We start from the raw sequence: 24,917 nt of genomic DNA on the forward strand, positions 1-24,917 counted from the left end.
TTTATTGCTTATCCCTTATTACCCTCGAGATGGTAGTTGTGAGCTGCCTTCTTGAACCATGACAGTCTGTCTGGTGCAAATATACCTACAGTGCTGTTGGGTGATGGGGTGGTTTCAATTTTGACTCAGATACACTGAAGGAGCAGTGATATATCTCCAAATCAGGAGGTGAGTGACTTGGAGAAGAGTTTGCAGGCAATGATGTTCTTCGGTATTTGTTGTCCATGTCCTTCCAGATGATAGTGGTCGTGGGTTTGGAAGGAGGAGGAGTCACGGTGAATCTCTGCAGCGCTTATTTTAGTGATAAGTACTACTGCTAATTTTTGTCATTGGTAGAGTGAGTGAATGTTTATGCGGTACCAACAAGTACACAGTTTTGTCCTGGATGATGTCTAGCTTCTTGACTCATGTTGGAGCTGCACTTGCGAGTCGAGGTGAGTTACTTGTTGCAGGATTCTTATCCCCTGACCTTCTCTTATAGCCACAGTATTAATATGGCTAATCTAATTCAGTTTCTGGTCAATGATAATCCTCAGAATATTCAAAGTGGGGTTTTGGTTTTGGAATTGCTGTTGAATGTCGGAGGATGATGGTTAGAATCCCTCTTGTTGGAGATGATCATTGCCTTGTGCTTGAGTAGCACCAGTGTTACTTGTCACTTGTCACTTGCCAGCTTAAGCCTGGATATTGTCCGGGTATTGCATATAGACGCAAGGTGGTTCAGTACCTGCGGAATCATGAACAATGCTGAACATTCTGCAGTCATCAGCAAATATCCCCACTTCTGACCTTATGATGACGGGAAGGTCATCAGTGAAGCAGCTGAAGGTGGTTGGGCCTAAGAAAGTACCTTGAGGAATTCCAGCAGTAAGGTACTATGGTTGAGCAGACTGATCTCCAACACGAAAACTTTGTGTTCTTTGTGCCAAGTATGAGTCCAGACAGAAGAGAGTCTCCCCTGATTCCCACTGACTTTCATTTTGCTAGTGGCCCTTGATGCCACCCTTGGTCAAATGCTTTAATGTCAAGGGCAGTCACTGTCGCCTCCTTCTCTGGTGCTTAGCTCTTTCTTGATGTTATATTAGGTGAATCCAGTTGGTTGAAGACTGCCATGTGTGATGTTGGGAACCTTTGGAAGTGAACATTTGGCACTTTTGGCTGACAATTTTTGCAGCTGCTGCAGCCTTATGTTTTGCGTTGTTGTGCTGGGCACCTCCTTCATTGAGGATTTTGATATTTCTGTAGCCGCCACTTCCAAATAGTACTTCCCTATTTGCAAACGGATGTTAGAGGACTGTACATTTTAGATCACATTTGTTTGGATCACTTAGCTCCTCTGTCATTTGCTGCTTGTACTTTCTGGTACGAAACTACCCCTGTGTTGTAACTTCACCAGTTGTACCATAACCAGAATTTTATACAAGTTCATCATAATTTCTTTGCTTTTGGACTCTGAATTTCTATTCAGGAAATCAAAAATCACATCTGCATTGCTCACTGCTCTCTCAGTACATCCTGCTCCCTTAAGAGATCCATGCACACAAGCCCCAGCTAGAACAAGAGGTTGAGATATGCAGTCAAGCAATGATAATTCCAACTAAAACTCTAATTTAGGAGGGTCCTCCAAAAGACTGTAGCAAACTTATAGGTGGTCCTACAGACATAATTAGATTTAACATTGTTGAGAATATATAATTACAGAAGTCTTGGGGGGAAATAAATAAACCAAGTGTAAAGCATATGTTATTATAAACAGTATTGTTAAGTTGGTGGTGCTTTTGTTTAATTTTTCTGTATACAATAAAGTTTTTTTTGTATTTTAAGTGAAATCCTATGGCATAATTCTGTTAGGTCAGAACAACTTAACTGATTTTGAAACAAAAGTATTTAAGATCCCTGAGTAAATCATAACAATTCAAATGTATGCAAAATGGCAGCTAATTTGAGAACAGCAAAATGCCATACTAACATGTAAGAAATAGGAGCAGGCAGCAAACAGCATAGAGATGTGACCCATAGTCTATTGTACTGATGTTGGTTTGGGAATAAATGTAGCCCAAAGTCTATAGCCACGCCCCCATTTCTTCACATAGTATCATTGGAAACACAGAACCATGCATTTATTTCCCCTCTCTCTTGCGCTCCACTGTTTGATCAATTTACAAGTATTACAGTAGTAAATGCCGTTCTATTCCTCCGCATTTACTTTCACTCTCCTCCTGCTGATAGCTCCTCTAATAAAAAGTACCATTTATGACCTCGCCTTGAATGTACAATATATGCCTGAGGTTTGTGCTCTCTAGCATTATCTGTTCTATAGTCTGAAAAGATTTGTTAAACACTTAGGTGGCAATGAAACAACTCTAATTTGAATCTTTTTTTTTACTATACTGCTTATTTCTGATAATGTTTTCATGAAATTAAACTGCATTTTCACTATTTTTTTATATATCCTTATAATTACCCAAGACTATATGTAATGAATTGGCAACTAATATTGGGTAATTTGAACTTGAACGTTAGCCGCTTGGTTTCATAATTTGTGCCTGGCTATAAAGAAGGAGGATCCTTTCTCTGTTTTTACAGCCTGTACTGCCACCTTCTTGTACAAGTTGGTTGAATAGAAACCCATGGCAGTCTGGCATCAGTTGAACTGAAAATATTTTTGATATACCTTGTAAGACAAGTGATGCAAAAAAGAAATCAAAATTGCTGCAATTCATTCTGTTAAATAATGATGGAAAAAAGACTCACTTTGGGTGTGAATATGGCTAGAAATATTGATCTTGTGGCTCTTAAGTCGAAGTATAGTAAATATCTTCGTATTCTTGTTCTCTATTCTGCTGTGTTTGAGGAATTCATTAATTTTTTTACTTGATTATTTAATGGAGTTCTGTAAAAATATGTTTTCATCTTTAGAACAGATAATTTTGTTAATACAGAAACAAAATGCTGCAGATGCTAGAAAACTGAGAGAGACAGAAAATGCTGACAATACTGGATACATCAGACGTCATCCATGGAAAGAAATAAAGCTAACGGGCCATATTTTCCTCGGAGTAGTAATCTCACGCAGTTGACACTGACTCTCTTCTTTTTGTGAAAGAAGTGGGCTCCACCTTTGAGGAGATACCAATCCGTGCTCCTTCAGAAACGTGAAGCTGTTCATCCATTCTGACAGCTCTTTCATCGTGCAGAACTGTTGGGAGGAAGGCAAACCATGCCGGTTTCCACAGCAGTCAGCTGCCGTGTTCTGGAATTTATAGGTCCAGAATTACAGCCACTTTGCTGTTAAATGGTAAGAGCATTTGCGAACTGTGAAGTATACGATGTTGAGGGGGCTATATGATGCAATGCTTAGGGTTGCTGTGGTTGGGAGAAAGTGGTTAGGTCCAGAGTGAGTGAAGGAGGGTGGGAGTTGGGTCTGGAGCGGTGAATAAGGCTTAGTTCTCAGGGTAAGTAGAGTGGTCGAAGGAGGTTCAGCTCCTATATAGTGAAGGATGTTTGGGTTGGGGTGGGGTGTCAGTTCAAGGTGTGAAGTAAGTATAGGGTTAAATATTTACTCAGGAATTAGACGATGTATTTAATAGACTAACTTTCTTTGGTACCTATTTTCATTAATTGCCTCAGCATCCTCCAAATTATCTGATTTAAGTAGAGGCTTCTCAGCATTCAGGACGTGGCGGTATTATCCAGCAGAATCTTCAGTTTCCGTGGGCAATTTCTTTGGAGTGTGCCATGGTGGGGATTCTACAGGGCCACTCCCATTTATACTGGAATAATGACGACGTGACCAGCAGAAAATGCAGGACAGTGTTTTCTGTTTGTGATCTTTCACTTCGTTTTATTAATTTTGGGATAAGCCAGTTATTTTCTTGGCAGGAGTTTGCTTTTTCAGCAATCTTAATATAATTGTAGCCAGAATGAGAGAACTGTTGCTTGTTACAGTAAAATTTTCATAAGTCACCTGTATAGTGCATTTAGCTATAATGTAGTTGATGTGTCATCTTTGCAGAATAACTAGAGCACAACAACAAGCATTTAGTCCAATAGATTTAAACTGTTTTTTATGCTTCACATGAGCATTCTCCCCTCCTTCATCAACACATCCCAGTTGTTTTCTTCCTCACATTGTGTAGGTTTTTCTAATGGCTGCAGCTGATCTCGGGAAGTTTTTTGCAGTCACTTGTAGTAGTTGAGAGGTGGTTCACTGGTTGTAAATATTCTATATCAAAGCATTTCTTTCGCCACCACCAAGCTGTAATTGATTGTTTTCTGTTCTGTTGTTTTTACTGAAATTAAAGAGTCAATTCAGCCTTTATGTGCCCTTTGAAAAAGATATCTAGTCAGTCCCGTTCCCCCACCCTTTCTCCATAGCCTGATCATCCTTTCTGAGGAATGCTGTCCCATTGAACACAGTATGTCAGCTGGGACTCAGCAAGGCAAAGTTAAATACAAAAGAGTAATACCACAGGTATTGGAAATATGACATAAAGACTAAGTTCTGGTCAGCAGTGTCTATGGAGAGAAAGAGAATTAACATTGTAGATCAATGTGAAATGTCAACTACGTTCCTCTCCACAGATACTTCCTAACCTATTGAGTATATACAGCACTTGCTGCGTTAATTGTAGTTATTTATAAGGGATTAGCATAACTTGCTTGCTTTTGTACTATATACAACAACATACATTATTTAAATGCTATATAAATCTAATAAATGTCCCATTATTCTGTGTATGGTAGAAGATCCCTTATATTTCTTTAAACAGTGTTACCAACTTGTTCTCCATCCCTATGCAATTGTACCATACAGGGGTGATTCTGAAATTATGCCACCTCTAGACCTATCTTTGTTTTCTTTATTTGTCACGTCGTTTATCCTGGACTGTAGTACCCCTTCTGTCATTTAATTTCTTCTATATTCCAGCTTATTGCAGACCTTTTCCTGTTGTTCTTTACCCCTGCCCCCTTTCCTGCTTGTGCATCTGAAAATCCCTATGGTGTGGAAGCAGGCCATTTGGCCCTTCAAGTCCACACCTACCCCTCTACCCTTTCCCTATAACCCTGCATTTCCCATGACCAATCCACCTAACCTGCACATCTTTGGACAGTGGGAGAAATCCGGAGCACCTGGAGGAAACCTGTGCAGACAAGGGGAGAATTTGCAAACTAAGCCCAAGGATGGAATCAAGCCCGAGACCCTGGCACTGTGAGGTAGCAGTGCTAAGCTCTGAGCTACTGGGTACTTTGATAAAACCTGTCACATCTCCAGATTTCAAGCACAGACTCAGCTTATCCTTTTTGATGCTACTTGACCTCTGAATAATTTCAATTTTTTGAGTTTCTACTCTGAATTTCCAATATCCCCAGTTTTGTCTTTCCCTCATTCTTTGAACCAGACTTCTTTGCTAAATTTCATTTGTCATGTGCTTGCCCATTTAAGCAATTCATATCCTCATGAAGTCTTTTGCTTTATTTCCTTGTGGCATGAAGCAGCTGCCTGCAGTTTTGAGGAGATAAGTAATATCAACTAATTTGTTTATGATTGTCCACTAATATAGTCTGTTATAGACTACCATTCTTTTTCTTTTAAAAAAAGAGTAACTAAACTTACCTCGCTTCTAAATTTGGCCGTCACTAGTTCTGAACCAAAGCTACCTTTCACGATCCATTATACTGAAAGGAAAGGGCGAAGTTAAAATTGACTTTTCTGTTCATTGATTGTGAGGATAGAAAACGGATCAGTTAAGGATCTGTGCTTGTTGTCCACTGTTGGATTACAGAATTAAATATGTGTAGGTGCTGAATCAGAACAGCGTTAGAGAAAACCGTTCAGCCAGAAGATTGTGATGTGCTGGGATGCACTTCTGGGGTTAGTAATTGAAGTGGAGGACATGATGTTTTAAGTTATGCATGTATTAAATAGTAGTGAAAGGAACAGGAGAATACACAGCGGCTATTTCCCCTAGAGCATTGGAGGCTATGTGGTAACCTTATAGATGTTTATATAATCAGGAGGTGCATAGATAGGGTGAATAGCCATGGTCTTTTCCCCAGAGTAGCAGAGTCCAAAACTAGACGGCATAGGTTTAAGGTGAGAGGGGAAAGATTTAATAGGGACCTAAGGAGCAACTGTTTCACAAAGAGGGTGGTGCACGTACGGAATGAGCTGCCAGAGGAAGTGGTGGAGGCTGGTACAAGTACAACATTTAAAAGGCATCTGGAAGGGTACTTGAATAGGAAGGGTTTAAGAGGGATTTGGGCCAAATGCTGGCAAATGGGACTAAATTAATTTAGGATATCTGGTCAGCATAGATGAGTTGGACTGAAGGGTCTGTTTCCATTCCTTTACAGCTCTATGACTCTAAATGAAGACCATTACACCCCTAATTTCTTCCTAATCCCCATCTTCAAAGAAGATTGATGAATTGATCAGCCCTCGGACATTAAATATTATAAAACATCAATCATTATTGCTTTTCGCTTCTGAGAAATGTTTATTTTTCTCATCTGCCTCTGCATAATTGTCCCTCTTAGTAAGAAAATAAGCTTTCTCCTGGTGGGCAGCATGCAGAAACAGCTAGCATTGACTTTTAAATTTCTTCACTTTCCTTGCTGCTTCTGACAAGAGAGCAACACTGAAAATCTTGCTATGACTTTTTATTCTTTCACGAGATGTGGGCATCGCTGGCTAGGTCAGCATTTATTGCCCATCACTAATTACTCAGAGGGCAGTTTAGGAGTCAACCACATTGCTGTGGGTCTGAAGTTGCACGTAGACCAGACTAGGCAAGGATGGTAGTTTTCTTCCTGAAAGAATACTAGTGAACCAGGTGGGTTTTTCTAACAATCAACAATGGTTTCATGGTCATCATTAAACTCCTAATTCCAGATTTTTATTGAAATCAAATTTACCCATCTGCTGAGGTGGGAACACAGGTTTCCATGGTCCAGGTCTCTGGATGAATAGTCTAGTGATTATACCACTAAGCCATCACTTCCCCGAAATAGTATAAAACTCAACGTCACCTTTCTGATGCTATCTTGATGCATTATTGTACAATACTACTGAGTTGTTTGCAAAAATTCCTAAATTGTCAGACACAATAATTTTTGAATTAAATTTGCATATACATTAGGCTACCTTGCATGTCAGGTGATGTGTTTTCTAAATTTCCCAGTTGGTGCAAAGACATAAATTTATGATGCAGAAGGAGGCCGTTCAACCTATTGTGGCCATGCTGACATACAAAAAGCTATTCAGGCTAATCCCTTGCAACTCTTGGCATCTTACGTGCATATATATGTATTTGGTGATGGTGGTATTCAGAAAGCTCTGGTCCTTGAATACAGATGGTTAACGTGCCATACTTGAAGCAATTCAGAAGGGGATCAATACGTTAACTTCAATGGCAAAGGATTTGGCATACAGGAGTAAGGAAGCCTTTCTGTTTAAGACTTTGGTGAGACAACACCTGAAGTGTAAAATTTTATACTCCTTAATAAGGAAGAATATATTTTTTCAAAGGATGTGCAACAGAGATTTACTCCTGATTCCTGGTGGAGAGGGATTGTCTCTCAGTGCAGCATATAATATTTTAAGGAGCTCAATACTGTACATGCTGGCAGGATTTTTCCCTTGGTTGGGGACTTGACTGGGGTTTGTAATCTCGCAATAAAGAGTTGGCTATGTAGGAGTGAAGTATGAAATTTCTTCACTTAGAAGTTGTGAAACTTTGGAATTCTCTATCTCAGAGCAGTGGATGTTCAGTCAAAAAATATGGGCTTCCATATGGAGGTGAATGATGTTTGAATATAGGACAGGCTTGAACTACTCCTGTTTCTTATATTCTTTGTCTCGTTTTCTTTTGGAATGTTAGTACAGCATGTAAACTGTGCTTTTGCAGATGTATAGTTGTCTTCAGTTGTTAATCTAGATTTCAATTACACAGAGCAATTATTTAGAAATCTAGGAATTCCATGGCGGAATGGCAGAGTAGACCACAAGTGGTTCCAAGAAGTCAAACACAAGTCATCTTGACGAATAACGTGGAGGATTGACCATTGATTACATTGGCAAGTAATGGTTTGTGACAGTAGGTTTTGGTTAGTTTAGTGTCTTGTTAGAGTTGTCAAACTGTCAATTCTGAGGCAAATGTTTCATGCACCAACTGTAATGGCCATTTCTAATTTGTTTTTCTTGTTGATTCAATCCTCTTTGGTTCATGCATATATTCAGCAACTCGTGGCTGTGGAAGTGTGAAAGGACGATGTGCTAAAAATCTATTCACGGGCTTCAAATGGGGCACTGTGAACAGTTGGAATGATACCAGGCGTGGATCTCTGTGTGGATGATCAGTATGAGAGTTGTTTGTTTGACTTGGATGATCGCTGTCATCATTTGAACTGTTCCTCATGTTTCACTCATGAAGCAAGTGGCCACATCATCTTTGTCCTGTCCTCAAGTGATTGAGTGTTGTCCAGACTTTCATGGAAGGTTGAAACGTGGGACTCTCCACTTGGTGATGTTTGTATTTAACTGAAGCCTTAGTACTCAACTGGAAAGCAAGTATAGCTCATTCATGCTAAGCAGTCATACGCTGAAATATAAAATCTCTGCATGAGGAATCCTTCAAGTGCATGCAGCCTCCATAAATGCAAGTTATTGCTTTGCTCATAACTGGAAGGAATTTAAAAGGAATCTAACTTAACCTATTTGTAATGTAAGTTCAATGTACAATAAAAGCCTTCAATATGTAATAAGAAGGGACTTATAGGTGTTTCACAATCAGGTATATGATATGTGGAATGGAAAGGCAGAATTTCTTTTTTAAAAAAATGGCTGAGTTAAAGGTAAATGTTTGCATTTGCAGTAACCTGGGCACGCTAGTCAAGCCATGCTTGACAAGTCAACATGTAGGCTGAACAGGTAATTAAGAAGGCAAATTGCATGTTAATCTTTATTGCAAGTTTAAGGAAGTCTTGACAAATCATAAAAGACTGGTGAGAAAACGCATTGAGCTCTATCAGGTGAAAGAAATTTTTTTGAAGAGTGGTTCTTAAGATTTTCTCAGGATTACTTTATTTGACTTGAAGAGCAGCCTTTTGGTCTTCAGAGGGTTCTTTTCAGTCTAACTCATTAGATGATGCAGTCACATCATAACGCACCTGTGTTTGTGTTGACATCTTGAATATTTGGACTTGCGTGGAAACATTATTAGAAGAACTCATTAATGTCCTCTATAATTGCTAACCCTCCATTAAATTAAAACTGTAACATAGAGGAGAGCATTTATTTCTTCGATGCCACAATATTTAAATTGGCACATGCCAACAGGCATAAGTCAGCAACAAAGATTTTCTTCAGAAAAACTGTACACGTTTTGGCATTTGACAAGCTGTCGCCCTAAGCATGCCTTCCACACGTCACAGCCAATTTGTGTTTGTTATGCATGCTCAAAGCTGATGGATTTTAACCAGGGTGTTAGTACTCTGTTTACTGCATCTCGAATTTAAATTTAACTTGGCACACTGTTCATTTCAATAGCATCTACAACATCTCTCTTCCAAATTTACCAGTTCGTGAACACAATGTAGCCTTAAGATATGCCATATTCGTTTGTAATGAATATACTCCCTAGTTCTTAGTGTCCCTTTGACAGGTTTAAAACTATTGTATTTCCTTTTGCAGCTTCCTTTCTCCTTCCCTACCCCCAGCTGCAACCTACCTGTCCCTCCACATCTTGCAAGCTTCCTCCTATACCTGTTGCAGCCTCTCTCCTCCTCCCATTGAAAGCTTTCCCTACCTCTTGTGAGTAAAACATTTAAAGAAAGTGAATTTAGAAAAATTAATATTTATGGTTCTATACTTGGGTGACTCTGAAGATATGGAGCTAATATCTTTTTAGCAATATTTTACTTGCTGATCTTCTGGATTGCTCTCCTAATATAATAAGGCTTTTCATGGTCTCGGTGGGAAAAGTTGTCCTGGGAACCAACATAATTAAAAAAGAGAAGTTAAAAATACTTTAGCAGCTGAAACATTGATACTAGTAGTGGCTACAGATAAATATTCTATTTATTTCGTATTCTGAAAGGAAGTTTTATACAAGGGCAACTTGACAAAAGTTTGCCTGGTGAATGTTATGTGGATAACCATGTTTTTGGATCAATATAAATTTGATAAAGGTTGTCATTCAGAAAAAGTTAAGAATTGACTTTACTCGCATAAGTGAAATTCTCGAAAGACAAGAGATTTCTAAAATGAAGTAGGTTCATGCAATCCACTAGTTGTTGGACTGTTTCACAAAGCTTACCACAAGAAATTATTGGAGAGGTAGTACAGGAAGATGGAAACAATGTTGTAATCATTTGCATCACTTGTGATTAACCATGTTACAGTTTATTTTCTTTAAAGAAAGAAGGGGGATATTATATAATTCCATTATATTATGGAATATGAAAAAATGCTTCTCGTATTGAAGATGGAATATGGAAAAAAATCATTCAATTTTAATTAGTTTGGTTGAAGATTACTTGTGTATTTTCCAAAGATTTATTTAAAGAGAAGAGTAATCTATTAATATAACTAGTATTCAAGCAAGTGACAAGTAAAATAATTTTTAAATTGACTGGGTCGATATAAAGCAGAAACAGTTAAGATGGTTTTGTGGCACAGTGGTAGTGTCCATATTCCTGACTTAGGAGACCTGGATTCAAGTCCCATCTATTGTGAAATACCATCTCTGAACTGTTTGTTTCTGCTTTAGATATTTTATAATCAGAGGGCTATTGTGGCTGAGAAGTAGGGACATGCGGAGACCAGGATTCAATTGGCACCTGCTGCTGAGGTGTGTAATAACAACACTGAACAGGTTGATAAGAAAGGATCTGTCAGGCAGAACCTTAACAAACTGTGCCACAACAACTAGTGTTTTAAGGGCTCATAGAAACATATGAGTCTGTCCAATCTTCTTCTCAGGGCAACACGCATTCTACGAAAGAGTCTAGTAAACCTCCTCTGAACCACTTCCAGTACATTTGCATTCTTCCTTAAATTAGGAGACAAAAATTGCGTATAATATTCAAGATGTGGTCTCGCTAATGCCTTGTTCAACTGAACCATACAAATTAGGAGCAGAAATAGACCCCTCGAGACTGCTCCACCATCCAGTAATCTCATGGCTGAACTGTTTGTATTTCAAATTCCATATTCTCATCTGTCCCTGATGACCTTTGATTTCTTTGCCTAACAAGAATGCACCCTGCTGAGAGAGAAGAAAAAATCTTCATTGCTGTCCTAAAAGAGTGACACCTAATTTTAAAACAGTGCCTTTTAGTTCTCTACTGACCCACAAGAGGATACATCGTTTCCACATCCACCTTGACAAAACCATTTTGGATCATGTACAGTTCAACCAAGTCACCCCTCACTCTTCTAAACTCCAGTGAAAACATGCCCAGCCTGTTCAACCTTCCTCACAGGACAGCCCACTTATCCAGGTGTTAGTCTAGTAAACCCCCTTCTGACCCACTTCCAGTGCATTTGCATTTTCCTAAATGTAGTATTCAAGACTCTGAACGTGGAATAGGATTCATTTGCCCATCTGAACTACTGGAGTTCATACTGGGGCGATACTATTCCCTGTTCTGAATGTGGAAAAGGATTCACTTCATCCAACTCGCTGAAACATTAGCAAGTTCATACCGGAGAGAGACCATTCACGTGCTCTGATTGTGAGAAGGAACTTAGCAAATCATACAACCTGCTGAGACACCAGCGACTTCACATTGGGGAGAAAAAGTTACTCAGTCAATATAATTGCTGATACAGCAGCCTGTTCACCCTGTGGAGAGCCCTTTCACTTGTTTGTTTTTTGGAAATGGACCAGCGAAATGACAGTGGATGGATTCTGTTCACCTACTGTGTTTATGTAAATAGCTTTGCAGTTTGCTAACACATGAGCAAATTGACAAAGAATGCAGGTGAGGAGTTTTGCTTTTACTCATACCAAGGAATGAACCTTGGTCATTGGGCCATTTATATTGATGTTATTAAATCATGCTGTATTAAAAGGGGCTAATATTGTAGATAAAATGTTGATACAATTGTGTATGTGTAGCATTGGTTTTGGAAATGATCGCAATATTGCAGTACATCAACACATTTACACTGGGTAAGGACTGTCCACCTGCATATTATTTGTAAAGTGATTTTGTGGTTCATCGGGACTGGTTAAACAACAGTGAGTTCTCTAGTAATTATCAGTGTTGGGTTTTGATGCTATTATTACCCATATTCAAACCGTGTTCTCTGTACCTGTTTCTGATGTTTGCAGACACCTCCGTTTCAATGATCTTTTTCTTAAACCAATGTTGCATCAAGTCTTTGTCTCATTCTGAGTGACTTAGAGATAAGATAATGAGTACCTTTCACATGAGCAGTTTGGGAGAAGGCACATTCAGAGTGAGGTATAGCCTGTAATGCTGGAAATTTCATTATAGGTGCAATTTGGGCGCTTGTAACTTAACTTTGGCAAGGGGATGGGATCAAGAGAAAATATCCAAAAGGGTAAGAAGAACAAAGAAGAATCAGCAAGTGAGTCAGGAAGACATCGACGTTACAGATCAGTTAAGATACAAGGGAATTTGACATGGTGGCATTGATTGTAATGCTATGAGTGTGACAAACAGGGCAGATGAGTTGAGGATACAAATTAAAATAAAGGGCTATGATGATGTGGCTGTCACTGAGACATGGTTGACAGAGAGGCAGGGTTGGAAGCTCAATACTCCAGGATACAGGGTCTTCATGTGAGACGGCTATGGAGGAAAAAGAGGAAGTAGTGTCACAATTACTTTCAGGGAATAAGGAAGGTTGGCACCTTAGAAAACTCCTTAAATAAACCTGTATGGGTAGAATAGAAGACCAGGTAAGTAGGCAAATTTTGGAAAGATTAAAAGTAATAGGGTCATGATAGTGAGGGATTTCAACTTCACCTACGTTAACACTGGTTGTCATAGTATGAATGGCTTAGAGGAAGTTTTAAAATAGATCCAGTACAGCTGTTGAAGCCAGTATGTAGAAGTTCCAACAAGGAAGGGGGAAGTCCTAGACTTATCTTTAGGTACCAGAGGCAGACAAGTAGTTGAAGTATCAATGGAGGAGCGTTTTGCAGGCATTTGTTGTAACAATCTTGAATCTTTTCAAAATAGTTATGGAAAAGGGCAAGGGTGGATTCAAATCAAAGTTCTAAACTGGTTGATTTTAACCAGACCAGATATGATTTGGCCAGAGTGTGCAGGGAGCAGATTCTTTCAGGTAAATGTGCAAGAGGGAACTTAAATGGGGAGATAAGAGGAGCAATAAGGGGAACATAAATTGATACAGTCAGGTAAAATTAAAGAAAATGCTCATTTGTTTTACAGGTGCATTAATGGTTAAAGGATATTGGGGGAAAGAGTAAGGCCCATTAAGGATTACAGCGGGCATCTGTGTGTGGAACCAGAGAATGTAGGTCTGGTTCTAAATGAAATCCTTGTGTCAATGTTCACTCGCGAGAGACGATTCCGGGAGAAGGTCTGTGATAGAATTTTAAAAATATTAGCGTAGAGAGAGATAGAGAGAGAGAGGAGGTTTTGAGTAGCCTGAGAGACAGAATTAATTCTGTGTTGGAGAGGCAGGGATTAATCAAGAGCAGTCAGGATACATTTTTTTAAGAGGAGCTCACTTCTGACCAACTTGAATCAATATTTGGTGAGGTGTCCAGGTGCGTCAATGAGGGCAATACTTTTATGTAATCCCTTTGGATGTCGCCAAGGCTTTTGATAAGGTCCCACACAGGAGATTGATAACAAAGGTAAGACCCCATGGAATCCATTGAAATTTGACAAATTAGATCCACAGTCGGCTGAGTGGCAGGAAGCAGAGGGTGATATTCGAGGGGTCATTATTCTGACTGGAAGTCTGTGTCCAGTCAGGACCCACGGTGATCAGTGTTGGGGCCTTATTGTTTATGTAAATAATGTAGACCTGAATGTAGGAAGGTTGGTCAGTTAGTTCACAGATGATACAGAAGTAATGGGTGCTGAATAGTGAGGAGGGTAGCCTTCGCCTACAGGAGGACACAGACAGGCTAGTCAGATAGGCTGATCAGTGGTTAATGGAATTCAATCTGGATCAGGAAGAAACGACATATTTGGACAGGATAATCGGTCATAGCATTCAGCTGTTAACCAAAAAGTTGATGTTTCGTATACCAGCCAGGGAAGGAAACCTATCCCATCAGCGTACAATGCAGGTTCATAGTTCCTTGAAAGTGGAGTTGCACATAGATAGGATAGTGAAGAAGGGGTTTGGTATACTTGCCTTTATTGGTCAGTGCATTGATTATAGGAGTTGGGAGGTCATGTTGTGGCTGTACAGGACGTTGGTTCGGCCACTATTGGAATACTGCATGCAATTCTGGCCTCCCTGCTATATGAATGATGTTGCGAAACTTGAAAAGTTCAGAAAAGATTTACAAGGATTGGAGGGTTTGAGCTTTAGGGAAGAGGCTGAATAGGCTGGGGCTATTTTCCCTGGAGTGTCGGTGGATGTGGAGTGACCTTTAGAGGTTTATGAAATCAGGAGGGACAAGGATAGGGTGCATAGACAAGGTTTTTTTTCTCCTGGGGTGGGGGGACTCCAAGACTAGAGGTCATAGGTTTAAGGTGAGATGGAAAGATTTGAAAGGGACCTAAGGGGCAACTTTTTCACACAGAGGGTGCTGTGTGTCTGGAATGACCTGCCAGATGAAATGGTGGAGGTTGGTACAATTACAACCTTTAAAAGGCATCCGGATGGATATATGAACAAATAGCGTTTAACGGGATCTGGTTCAAATGCTTGCTAATGGACCTGGATTTATTTATGACATCTGGTCGGCGTGAACGAGTTGGACCTAGGGGTCTTTTCCATGGTGTACATCTCTATTACTCTACGTAGTCTCATTAATGCCCTGTTCAATTGAAACATGACATCCTCACTTTTATAAATACAAAGAGCTGCTGATGCTGGAAATCTAGAACAAAAAATGTACTGCAGAAACACAACAGGTCTGGCAGCATCTGTAGAGAGAGAAACAGTTAATCATTTGAGTCCAGTGATCTGACGTATAAAGGATTACATCCCTTTAGCGTTCTTGGTTGAATGTGTACCTGCTTACTAACATATTTTGTACTAGAAATCCAAGATCCTTCCATACTTCAGAAATCTGCAGTTGTTCTCCATATTTAGTAATACTATATTTTTTCATTCTTCCTGCCGAAGGAAACTTCGTGTTTATGCTCACATCTGCCAGATTTTGCCCACTCATTCAACCTATTTATATTCATATGCAACCACCTTTATGTCTTCACAAAATAATATTCCACTGTTTTTGTGTTATTTGGCTTTTGACTCCTTTAAAATAAGTCATTGATGTAACTGTACAAAGTTGAGGTCACAGCATAGGTCCCTGCAGAGATCCGTTTGTCACATCCAACCAAGTAGAGAAAGATACATTTGTGGGTAATATTTATTTTCTGCCACCCAGCTAATTGTCTGTCCTTGCTAATATGTCACTCCCTCTACCAAGAGCTTTTATTTTTGCATTGTGGCCTTTGATGTGGCCCTGTAGCAAATGATTTTCAGAGCACCTCCTCATTGGTTCTGACAATTTTTACCACGTGTGACTTCCTCTGGTCACAGTTGAATTTCCTTGCATTTTGGAGATTTTCAGGGGTGAATTTATGCACAGCGCCCGTTTATTTTGAGAATTGAGTACTGATATGTAGTTTTGGTGGACTTGGCTAAAGCACAGTAGAATTCATTCTTCACATCTTTTACAGGATAAATTCTCAGACGCTGATTTTTCCCAACTGGAGAGTATATGGTTGTGATCTTAGAATAGACAGTCAGCCATTTCAGATTTGAGCTGAGGAAAAATGTATTGTCTGAACTGGTTGTGAATCTTTGGAATTTCGTTTCATCCTCGAAGGTTATGGTGCTTAGTAATTGAATGTTTCAGCCTGAAGAAATTGAGCGAAATGGGGACAGTACAGGAATGTAGAGTTGATTTAGGAGTTCTGAATGATGGAGCAGTCTTGTTGCAATATAAAAATTCTCCTAATTTTTTATGGTCTTCTGAATTTTGAAAAGCCTTCGCCAGTAAAGTTGCTCATCCTCATATATAGTGGTTTCCAGCAAAAAGCATAATTCTATCATGTCTAAAATGGGAACAAATGCCTTGCAAATGGTTTCTTGTGGGTGGTGTGCAGGAAAAACATGATCAATTTGTTTTTGCACTCTAAGATCAAGTATTTCTTTCTATATTACACCAAGGAGTGCTGATTTTGAGCATCTTTTGGACTTAACTGATTGTTATTGATATGTGTTTTCTTTTTCAAGATCAGTTAACACGTTACAAAATTCAACTTCACAAACTGGTTGCAAAGCATGTATTTAATACTGAACTGTAGCTTTAAATATTCTTGCATTTTGTTTAAAAAGTACATTTAGGCTGTATTGTATGCAATCTAGAGTGTATCGCATAGACAACATTTAGATGGTTGCTATTGTTCTCTCAGCCACGAGATGTGTTGCTGTGTAACGCCCTTCAGTGTAGTATTCCATAAAGAGTGTGAAATATGTGTGTCCCTTAGAGTTTCCCTGTCTGTTTCCCAATGGTGGAAGATGACAGATAATTATTTGTATTGTGATTTAGTCATGTGAAGGTTGAATATATTTTACTTGCTACTATAAGCAAGAATTTGCATTGATGTAGAATGACTTTCGTAAGAAAAGGAATATTGCATTACAGCATTAGTAATTAGATACCTGAGCTGGCTTTTCTCCTTTATGTAAAAGAAACATATTTATCAAAAACTTCTCTATGATCATTTTATACATCGTGCTGCCCTGTATACTGTTTGCAGTTCTGTTGAATGTAAGAGACACTGAAAATGACACTGAAGCAGTGGTGAACTCCAAAGACTAGAAAACTGAATCCTTCAATTGAGTATTTTGGATATTGTTTGTGAGATTTAGTATTTGGAGCGCTAATGTATATTGTCAGCATTGTACTGTTTCACTTGCATCAAAATATGATTTCGCTTTTAATGTTGACAAATCACTAACTAAGATTGGATCTTTCACATGAAAGTTTTTTTTTAAATGACCCCTAAATGTTTCTGGTCAATTATTTGATCATTTGACATCTTTTAAAGTTTACTTCTAACCAGTTGCAGTTCTGCAACAATGTAAAGCCAAAGTGGTATGGCACTAACACTTGGAGAAGATATGACTACCTTATGATGAGGGTTAATTATTGGGAATATAACTATAGCATGGTCGATTAAAAAAGAGATACAGTACCCTTTTCCTACTTTATCTTGTTCTCTACTATAAGGACCTTTGGTTAGGCTCCCTGGAATTCATCAGCTCCATGTACCTCGCATAATGGATCATACTTGTTTACTATGGTTCATTGAATTCTAATCTTGCTTCTGAGCCAGAAAATTTCAGGTTCACGTCTTAGTCCAGAACTGCGGTGCAAAACTCCATATTGATACTCAGTACGTAGGGACTGTTACATTGTTTGAGGGGCCAATTTTGGACCAGACTTTATCTATCCGCTATTGGTGGACATAAGAGATTCCACAGCACTATTTCGAAGAAGAGTGGTGCATGCCTTTGGCACCTGGATTAATGTCTAAATCTCGAGCAATGCTAGAAATACATATTATGTGAGCATGTGGCTTTGCTCTTATTGGAGCTTTCTCTACACAAGTTGGTTGCCATGTTTCCTGCATTACAGCAATGACTACCTTACAAAAGTATTTCATTACCTGTAAAATGCTCTGAGACATTGATTTGCTGTCAAAGGCGTGATAAAAATTCAACTGACCCTTCTTTTGTATGAATCTGGCCGTAAGTGTCGGCATGTGATTTATCCTTTTGATTGTTTCACAAAATCTATGCGACTGCATGAAGGTAGATCGAGGCAGATCCGTTTTAAATATATAAATGAGTACATTGTGCTTTTTCTGTAGACTGGAGATGGTTAAACTGGTTACTTGACATGGTGTACCTGAGTTCCAGAAGATGGCCAATGTTTGACTATTTTATCTAATATTACTGTGCTAATTAAATCAGAGAAATCTTGTTTGGATGATAAGAATACTGCTTATTTGTTGATCATTCAGCTGGTATGCAGGTGACAGAGGATAAAAGGCATGAATATACATGTTGGCTTAAAATGCCTTGAAAAGGACTTCCAGTAACAATTTTTGTCTGTCAGAGGACATTGCAAATTCTGTTTTTATTCATGAAAGCAGTATTGGGGATTTTTTTTTTCACCTTTCAATTAAAAGATGGCTAAACCATTTTTATTTTTCTGCAATCACAGCAGGAAATGCTGTTTTCTTCTTTTGCTCCCACTTCTTCAAGCCTGGTCAATACTGAAAACAATTATTAAGCATTCCACTCTCTTGTCTCTTATGTTACTTTCATCAAAACAAAGACCAGACTGGGACTTTTTTATGTCGTAGTTCCACATGTATCAATTTGATCTATGGAATTGGGTGAAAACCAGTATTTCAGAATGATGATAAAAATGCCAGAAATATTCAGCAGGTTTGCCACCATTTTATGGAGAGAGAAACAAACTTTAATGTTTTAAGTTGTGTATGAATTTTTGCTTTTGTTCTGAAGTTCCGATTTAGGCCAATTATGGATTTTCCACGTTAGACTTTATTAGAACTGTTTCGAATTGATTTTTAATTCTTGATTGTTCTCCAACTTAATATATTTATTGTCTTTCTGATTTACAGGCAGCTGATGAGCCTGCCTATCTCACAGTGGGGACAGATGTTAGTGCCAAGTACCGTGGTGCCTTCTGCGAGGCAAAAATTAAGACCGTGAAGCGTTTAGTAAAGGTCAAGGTATGTTGCTTGCTGTTCACCAGAAATCTACGACTTTATTCAGCTACCTCTGGCTTGTGGTTCTACTATGATGCCTCACTGAATTTTCAGAATGCCTAAGTCTGTTTTTGATTCTTACTTTGCCTAGGTGATCTTTAAGCATGACAGTTCTACACACATTGTCCAGGATGACCAAGTAAAAGGTCCATTAAGGGTATGTATTTTTTTCTGATGTTCTGCTTGAATTGGTATAACCAGAATCTTGTAGTTGCATTGCCCGTAACAACTACTACTTTGCACTTGTATAACATTAGGTGCCTCTTTCATGAATTCACATCGACTGCAATGCGAATCTTCGTGTAACGTTTTCAAAGCATCCAAATGAAACCTTTGTCCATCTACCAAGATTTGCCTTCCATAAGGAAAACCAACTGTCATAAAATTATCTAAACCGTTATTTCTATTGAGTTCTATTTTCCTATCAGCACTATACTAAGTGATCTCAACTTAATCTCCAATTCTCCATCTATTAGGTTGCATTTATGGTGCTAATGAAGTACAAGTAATTGAATATCTCTTCAGTCCAGAATGTTTGGTCCTAGGCACTTCTGGATTTGGGAATTTTCTGGATTATCAAATAACCTTGGAATGCCTTACTACAAATGTGTGAACTCAATATTAGTAAACACCTGCGAAATAAAACAGGGCAAAACTAGTGTTAAGACATGATCATAGATCATAGAATCCCTGCAGAGTGGAAACAGGCCATTTGGCCCAATAAGTCCACACCGCCCCTCCGAAGAGCATCCCACCCAGATCCATTCCTCTAATTTCCCATGTCTAACCCACCTAACCTAAACATCCCTGGGCACTACGGGCAATTCAGCATGGCCAATCCACCTCACCTGCACTTCTTTGGACCGTGGGAGGAAACCGGAGCACCTGGAGGAAACCCATGCGGACACAGGGAGCATGTGCAAACTCCACACAGACAGTCACCCGAGGCTGGAATCAAACCCGGGTCCCTGGCACTGTGAGGAAGCAATGCTAACCACTGAGCCACCATCTGAGTTGAAAGGTTGGCAGTGATTGGGTGGGATGAGTCCGGCAGGAAAGGCAATTTTCCAACAGGGTTGACGTTATTTCAGTTTGTTTGGATCTGAGTGCATGTTGCAGATTGAGGAGCTAACTGAACGTAGGATCATGGCACACGAAATCAGAAAAATTGGGCATCTAGAAATCAATGTATTGGTAGATGGAAACAATGCAGTCAAAGAATTTGCATTGTTCCCTGCAGCAAAGTGCCTGAGTCGAGACAGCTGTGTTGTCTGCATGGTACCAGGGTTTGGGACAGAATCTCTGGATTATTACCCAAATCATGTATAAATTGTCATTCAACGTATCAGATCAAAGAGATAAATGTGTAGCTCAAAGACTAGTATGGGATAAGTACTTTCTGGTTCAATGGGAACCGGCACCATTACTGGGCAAAGTGAGATGTGAAGGGGCAATCTCTACCTGAAACATGCTGAGGCTGGCGTTCTTGTAAGCTGCATAACTAAGGAAGTACAGAGGATTTAAAACTAAATAATGGGGACAAGTAATCAAATTTGCAAAGATATAAATCAAAGAGTAGTCAAGGCTAAAGAGAAAAGTACTTATCTGAACAGACTGCAACAGGAAATAATAGAGAGTATAAATTAACAATTAAATAATAGGTAAGACTAGAAATTAGAAAAAGAATAAAAGGATGCAACTGAAGACTCTATATCTGAATCATTACGTTACATTTGAAACAAAGCAGATGAATTGAGAGCAGGCATTGATATACCGTAAATAATGGTAGCCAATACATTACTGAAGTTGTTTTAACGAAAAGGAGAATGAGTGGCTCTGTTAGTTAATGCTGATGTTAGCACTGTAAAGAGGGATGATGTAAGTCCAGGATACCAGGACATGGAAATGGTTTGGGTAAAAAAATTAGAAATTATGAAGGCAAGAAGTCACTTGTGGGAGTGGACTAAAGGCCCCAGAACAATAACGGCATTGTAGGGTGGAATATAAACGAATGAGAGCTTGGCAGAATGGCATAGCAATAATCAGGGGAGTTTTCAATCTATATGTACATATCTAAGCAATCAGTTTGAGGGAGCAAGGACTGCCTCAGAGAACTTAAATGAGGGAAGTTGAAGACATGAAAGCAGGACTCGTTAAAGCGAATTAGCATATTAGATTAAAGATGGGTCAGTAGAGTTGCAGTGGTGGGCTCTTTAAGGAGATATTTCAGAATATACAGAACAGATACGTTGCAGTGAATAAGAAAAATTCCAAGCGGCAGACACATTATCTGTGGTTAAGTAGAAAGGCTGGAAATAGTATCAAACTTAAGACAAAAACCTACAATTATGCAAAGTCAGGTGGTAGGTCAGAAGTTGGGCAGAATATGAAAAAAAATATCAGCAAAGAATGGTTAAAAAATTAATAAACAAGATGAAGATGAGAGTGTTAGAGAAAGCTAGCCAGAAGTATAAAAACAGGCAGTAAGATTTAAAAAGAAGAATTAGAATAGAAAGGAATTAACAAAGTGAGTTTTGGTCCAATAGAAAATAAGTCTGGAGAGTTAGCAATTGAAAAGTGGAGTAATTGCAGATGCAATTGCAGTAAGATTTTACATCAGTCTTCACTTTAGAGGACACTGGTAGCAACTAGAGAAGTGTTCCTGAGTAAATTATTGGAGTTGCAGGCTGACAAGCAACTTAGTCTGAATGGACTTCATCCTAGATTCTTAAAACAAGTAGCTTTGAAATAGTTGATGCATTGGTTTTATTTTCTGCACCACTCGATTCAGAAAAGGTTGGACTAGATTGGAAAATGGCAACTGTAGTTTCTTTAGTTTAAAACGGAGGGCGACAGAAAGCAGGAAACTACAGGTCAGCTATCCGAGCATATGTCATGCACACAGTGTTGGAAGCTACTACTAAAGAAATGATAACAGGACTCTTGGATAAGTTCAGGGTAGTCAAGCAGAGTCAATGTGGTTTTGTGAAGCAACGATCATGTTTGACCAATCTATTGGAATTCTTTGAAGAGGTATGTGCTGTTGCCAAAGGGGTACTGGTGGATGTCCTGTAACTGGATTCCAGGAAACATTTCACATGATCTATATCATGGGTTATTGCAGGAAAATCGAAACTCATCATCTAGTGGTAGTCTTTTGGCATGGGTAAAAGATTGGCAAGCTAACAGAAGGCAGAGCGTAGGCATAAATGGGTCTTTTTCATGTTGGCATGATGTAACAATTTTTTAAAAATTTATTCAGAACATTTGGGCTTAGCTGACGAGGCCAGAACTTATTACCCATCACTTTTTTTTTAAAGGTGCTGGCGACCTTTATACCACTTATTCCATTTGATGTACATAAACCCATGATGCTATTAATGTGGGAGTTTCAGGATTTTGACCCAGCAACAGTTAAGGAGTGGGAATAAATTTTGAGGATGGTGTGACTTCACAAGGTGGTGTCATTTCTGCTGCCCTTGTCCTTCGACTTGGGTTTGGGCGGTGTTCAAGAAACCTTGGTGAATTTTTGCGTTGCTTCTTGTAGAATGCACTGTTTGCTACTCTGTATCAGGGTGGGAGAAGTGAGTATGAATGGAGCAGCAGTTGAGCTTCTTGCTTAGTCCTGGACGGTGTCAAGCTTTTTGAATGTTATTTATATAATTGGTTCTTTTCAGTTTTTGTTGGTGTGCCTCGTGGATCAATGTTTCAGTTTATCTGAATGACTTGGATGAAGGGATGGAAGGTATAGTTGTTAAATTTTCTGATGACACAGAAGTAGGTAGGAAGAACCGTTGAGAGGATATATTGATGCTACAAAAAGAGGGAGAACTTACGTGAGTGGGCAGAAGTCTGGTAAAATGAGTCTAACCCTTGTAAATATGAAATTGTCCATCTTGGCAAGAAAACGATTTTAAAAAAATATCGAAATAGTGAGAGATTTTAGAACTCGGAGATGCAGAGACATCTGGAGCTTCTTTGCATAAATCATGAAAGACTCGTATGCAGTACACCATGTAATTAGGAAACCTAGTAGAATGTTCCAGTTTATTGCAAGGGGAATTGAATGCACAAGTAGAGAGGTCGTGCTTCAGTTATACAGGGCACTGATGAGAGCAGATCTGGAGTGATGTCAACAGTATTGCTCACCAATACTTAAGGAAGGATGATCAGAGAAGTTTTATAAATATAGAACATAGGAGCAGAAGTAGGCTATTTGGCCCTTCAAACCATTCAAATATAATTGTGGCTGATCATCTTGTTCTCGCTTTAGCCCCATACCCTTTAGCCTCAAGAATTGGATCTTCCTTATGCTCTCGTCTCAATATACCTTTCTACCTATCTTTGTGCTGTCTGCAAATTTAGCTACCCTGCCTTCACTCTTCTCATCTAAGTCATTGTTGTGAAAAAAACGTGAGAGTCGAGCACAGATCTCTGCGGGACTCCACTCACATCCTATCAATCAGAAGAAGACTCAAATTATGCATATTTTGTTCTCTGCCAAATAGCCAATCTTCTGTGAATGTTAATAGGTTACCCATTGTTACCATGAGCATCTTCTTTGGACAATAACCTTTTATGTAGCACCCTGTCAAATGCCTTCTGGAAATTCATGTAAAGTATGTTTATCTGCTCTCCTTTATTCACAATACACGATACTCCTTCAAAAAGCTCCAATAAACTGGTTAAATAAGATTTCTCTTTCACAAAGGAGTACCGACTTCTCCTTACTGCCTTGAGGTTTTTAAGTGCCCAGCTATAACCACTTGAATGATCAATTTTCACACCTTCCCCTAACAGGGATCATGCTAACTGCCTACAGTTTGCTGCTTCCAGCTCTCTTCCTTCTCGACTGGTGGAGTTGTATTTGGTACTTTCCAATTTGATGGAGCCTTTCTAGAATCTAACATTGTGGGAAAATAACACTAATGTATCTACTACCACATTAGCTATCACTTTCCAGTGGTAATGTTCATTTGGATCTTGAGACTTATTGGCATGCAGCTCTCAGTTTGCTTAGTACCATTTCGCTGGGTTTTGTACTTTTGAGAAGTTTCTCCCTCCCTTTCACCTTCTAATTTATAGCTATTACTAGAATGTTCTTTGTATCCTCAAAATGGAGACAAAGAAAAATATTTGTTTATTTCCTTAGTACCATGTCCTGTGAAGTAAATTGTGGAATAAATGTATAAATATTATTCATTGTATTTTTGAGTTAGTAACCAGTGTGTTTACTGTGTGTCTTTAAATATTTTGTAGCCAAAGTGATTTTTTTTTTGAAACAGTTTTTTTGTGGCTTGTTTTTTAAACTTAACGGAAAAAGCTAGAAAGGAAGATCTTTAGGTTTCACTTTTATTTTTAACTTTGAATGGAGAAGTCTTGTCTCGTAAATTCCTTGGAATAAGGTGGCTGAGTAGACCCATGCACCTGAAAAGGGAATGATATAGAGTGAATTAAGTTAGCTTAGAGTAAAAAATTAGCGTTTGTCCAGTTCGAAGAAGGATAAAACCCTGAAGAGGTTGCGTAGAACTGAGTACATTGAGACTCGGTGTATAATAGCTCCAGGATGAAATTACCTGCAGTTTCAGTCTAAAAGTTGAAATCGCAATTGATTTAAATCTATTGAGGTGTGAGATACAGGACTCTAGTTTGAGTACTGCACAAGTGGTGTTTTGGATTACTGTATCATAGGTGTATTCTGGATACCATGCAAAAGTTATTTTGTTTCTTTTCAATTTACACAGGTGTGTTTGGGGATTAATGGGATTATATTTTTACTGTTTAAAAATCTGAATTCATTTTATAAGTCAATAGTTTGGTTTCTACTATTTATCTTATTTCTTTTGTTGATAAACTTATGTTTTATCATTAAAACAAATCTGCACATAAACATTGTTACAGAGATTAGTCTTACG

General features: G+C 38.8%; 1 protein-coding gene across 2 annotated transcripts in view; it reads left to right on the plus strand.

Moving 5' to 3' along the window:
* The window catches only part of arid4a (AT rich interactive domain 4A (RBP1-like)), a 150,143-nt gene that overhangs the window by 15,371 nt on the left and 109,855 nt on the right, over positions 1-24,917 (plus strand). For both annotated transcript variants that reach the window (XM_048600280.1, XM_048600281.1), the window contains exons 3-4: positions 18,856-18,966; positions 19,094-19,159. In XM_048600280.1, the coding sequence (XP_048456237.1) occupies positions 18,856-18,966; positions 19,094-19,159 (177 nt within the window). The remainder of the gene's footprint in view (positions 1-18,855; positions 18,967-19,093; positions 19,160-24,917) is intronic.

The sequence above is a fragment of the Rhincodon typus genome, chromosome 8 (assembly GCF_021869965.1).
Source record: "Rhincodon typus isolate 14 chromosome 8, sRhiTyp1.1, whole genome shotgun sequence".
In the NCBI taxonomy this organism is placed as follows: domain Eukaryota; kingdom Metazoa; phylum Chordata; class Chondrichthyes; order Orectolobiformes; family Rhincodontidae; genus Rhincodon; species Rhincodon typus.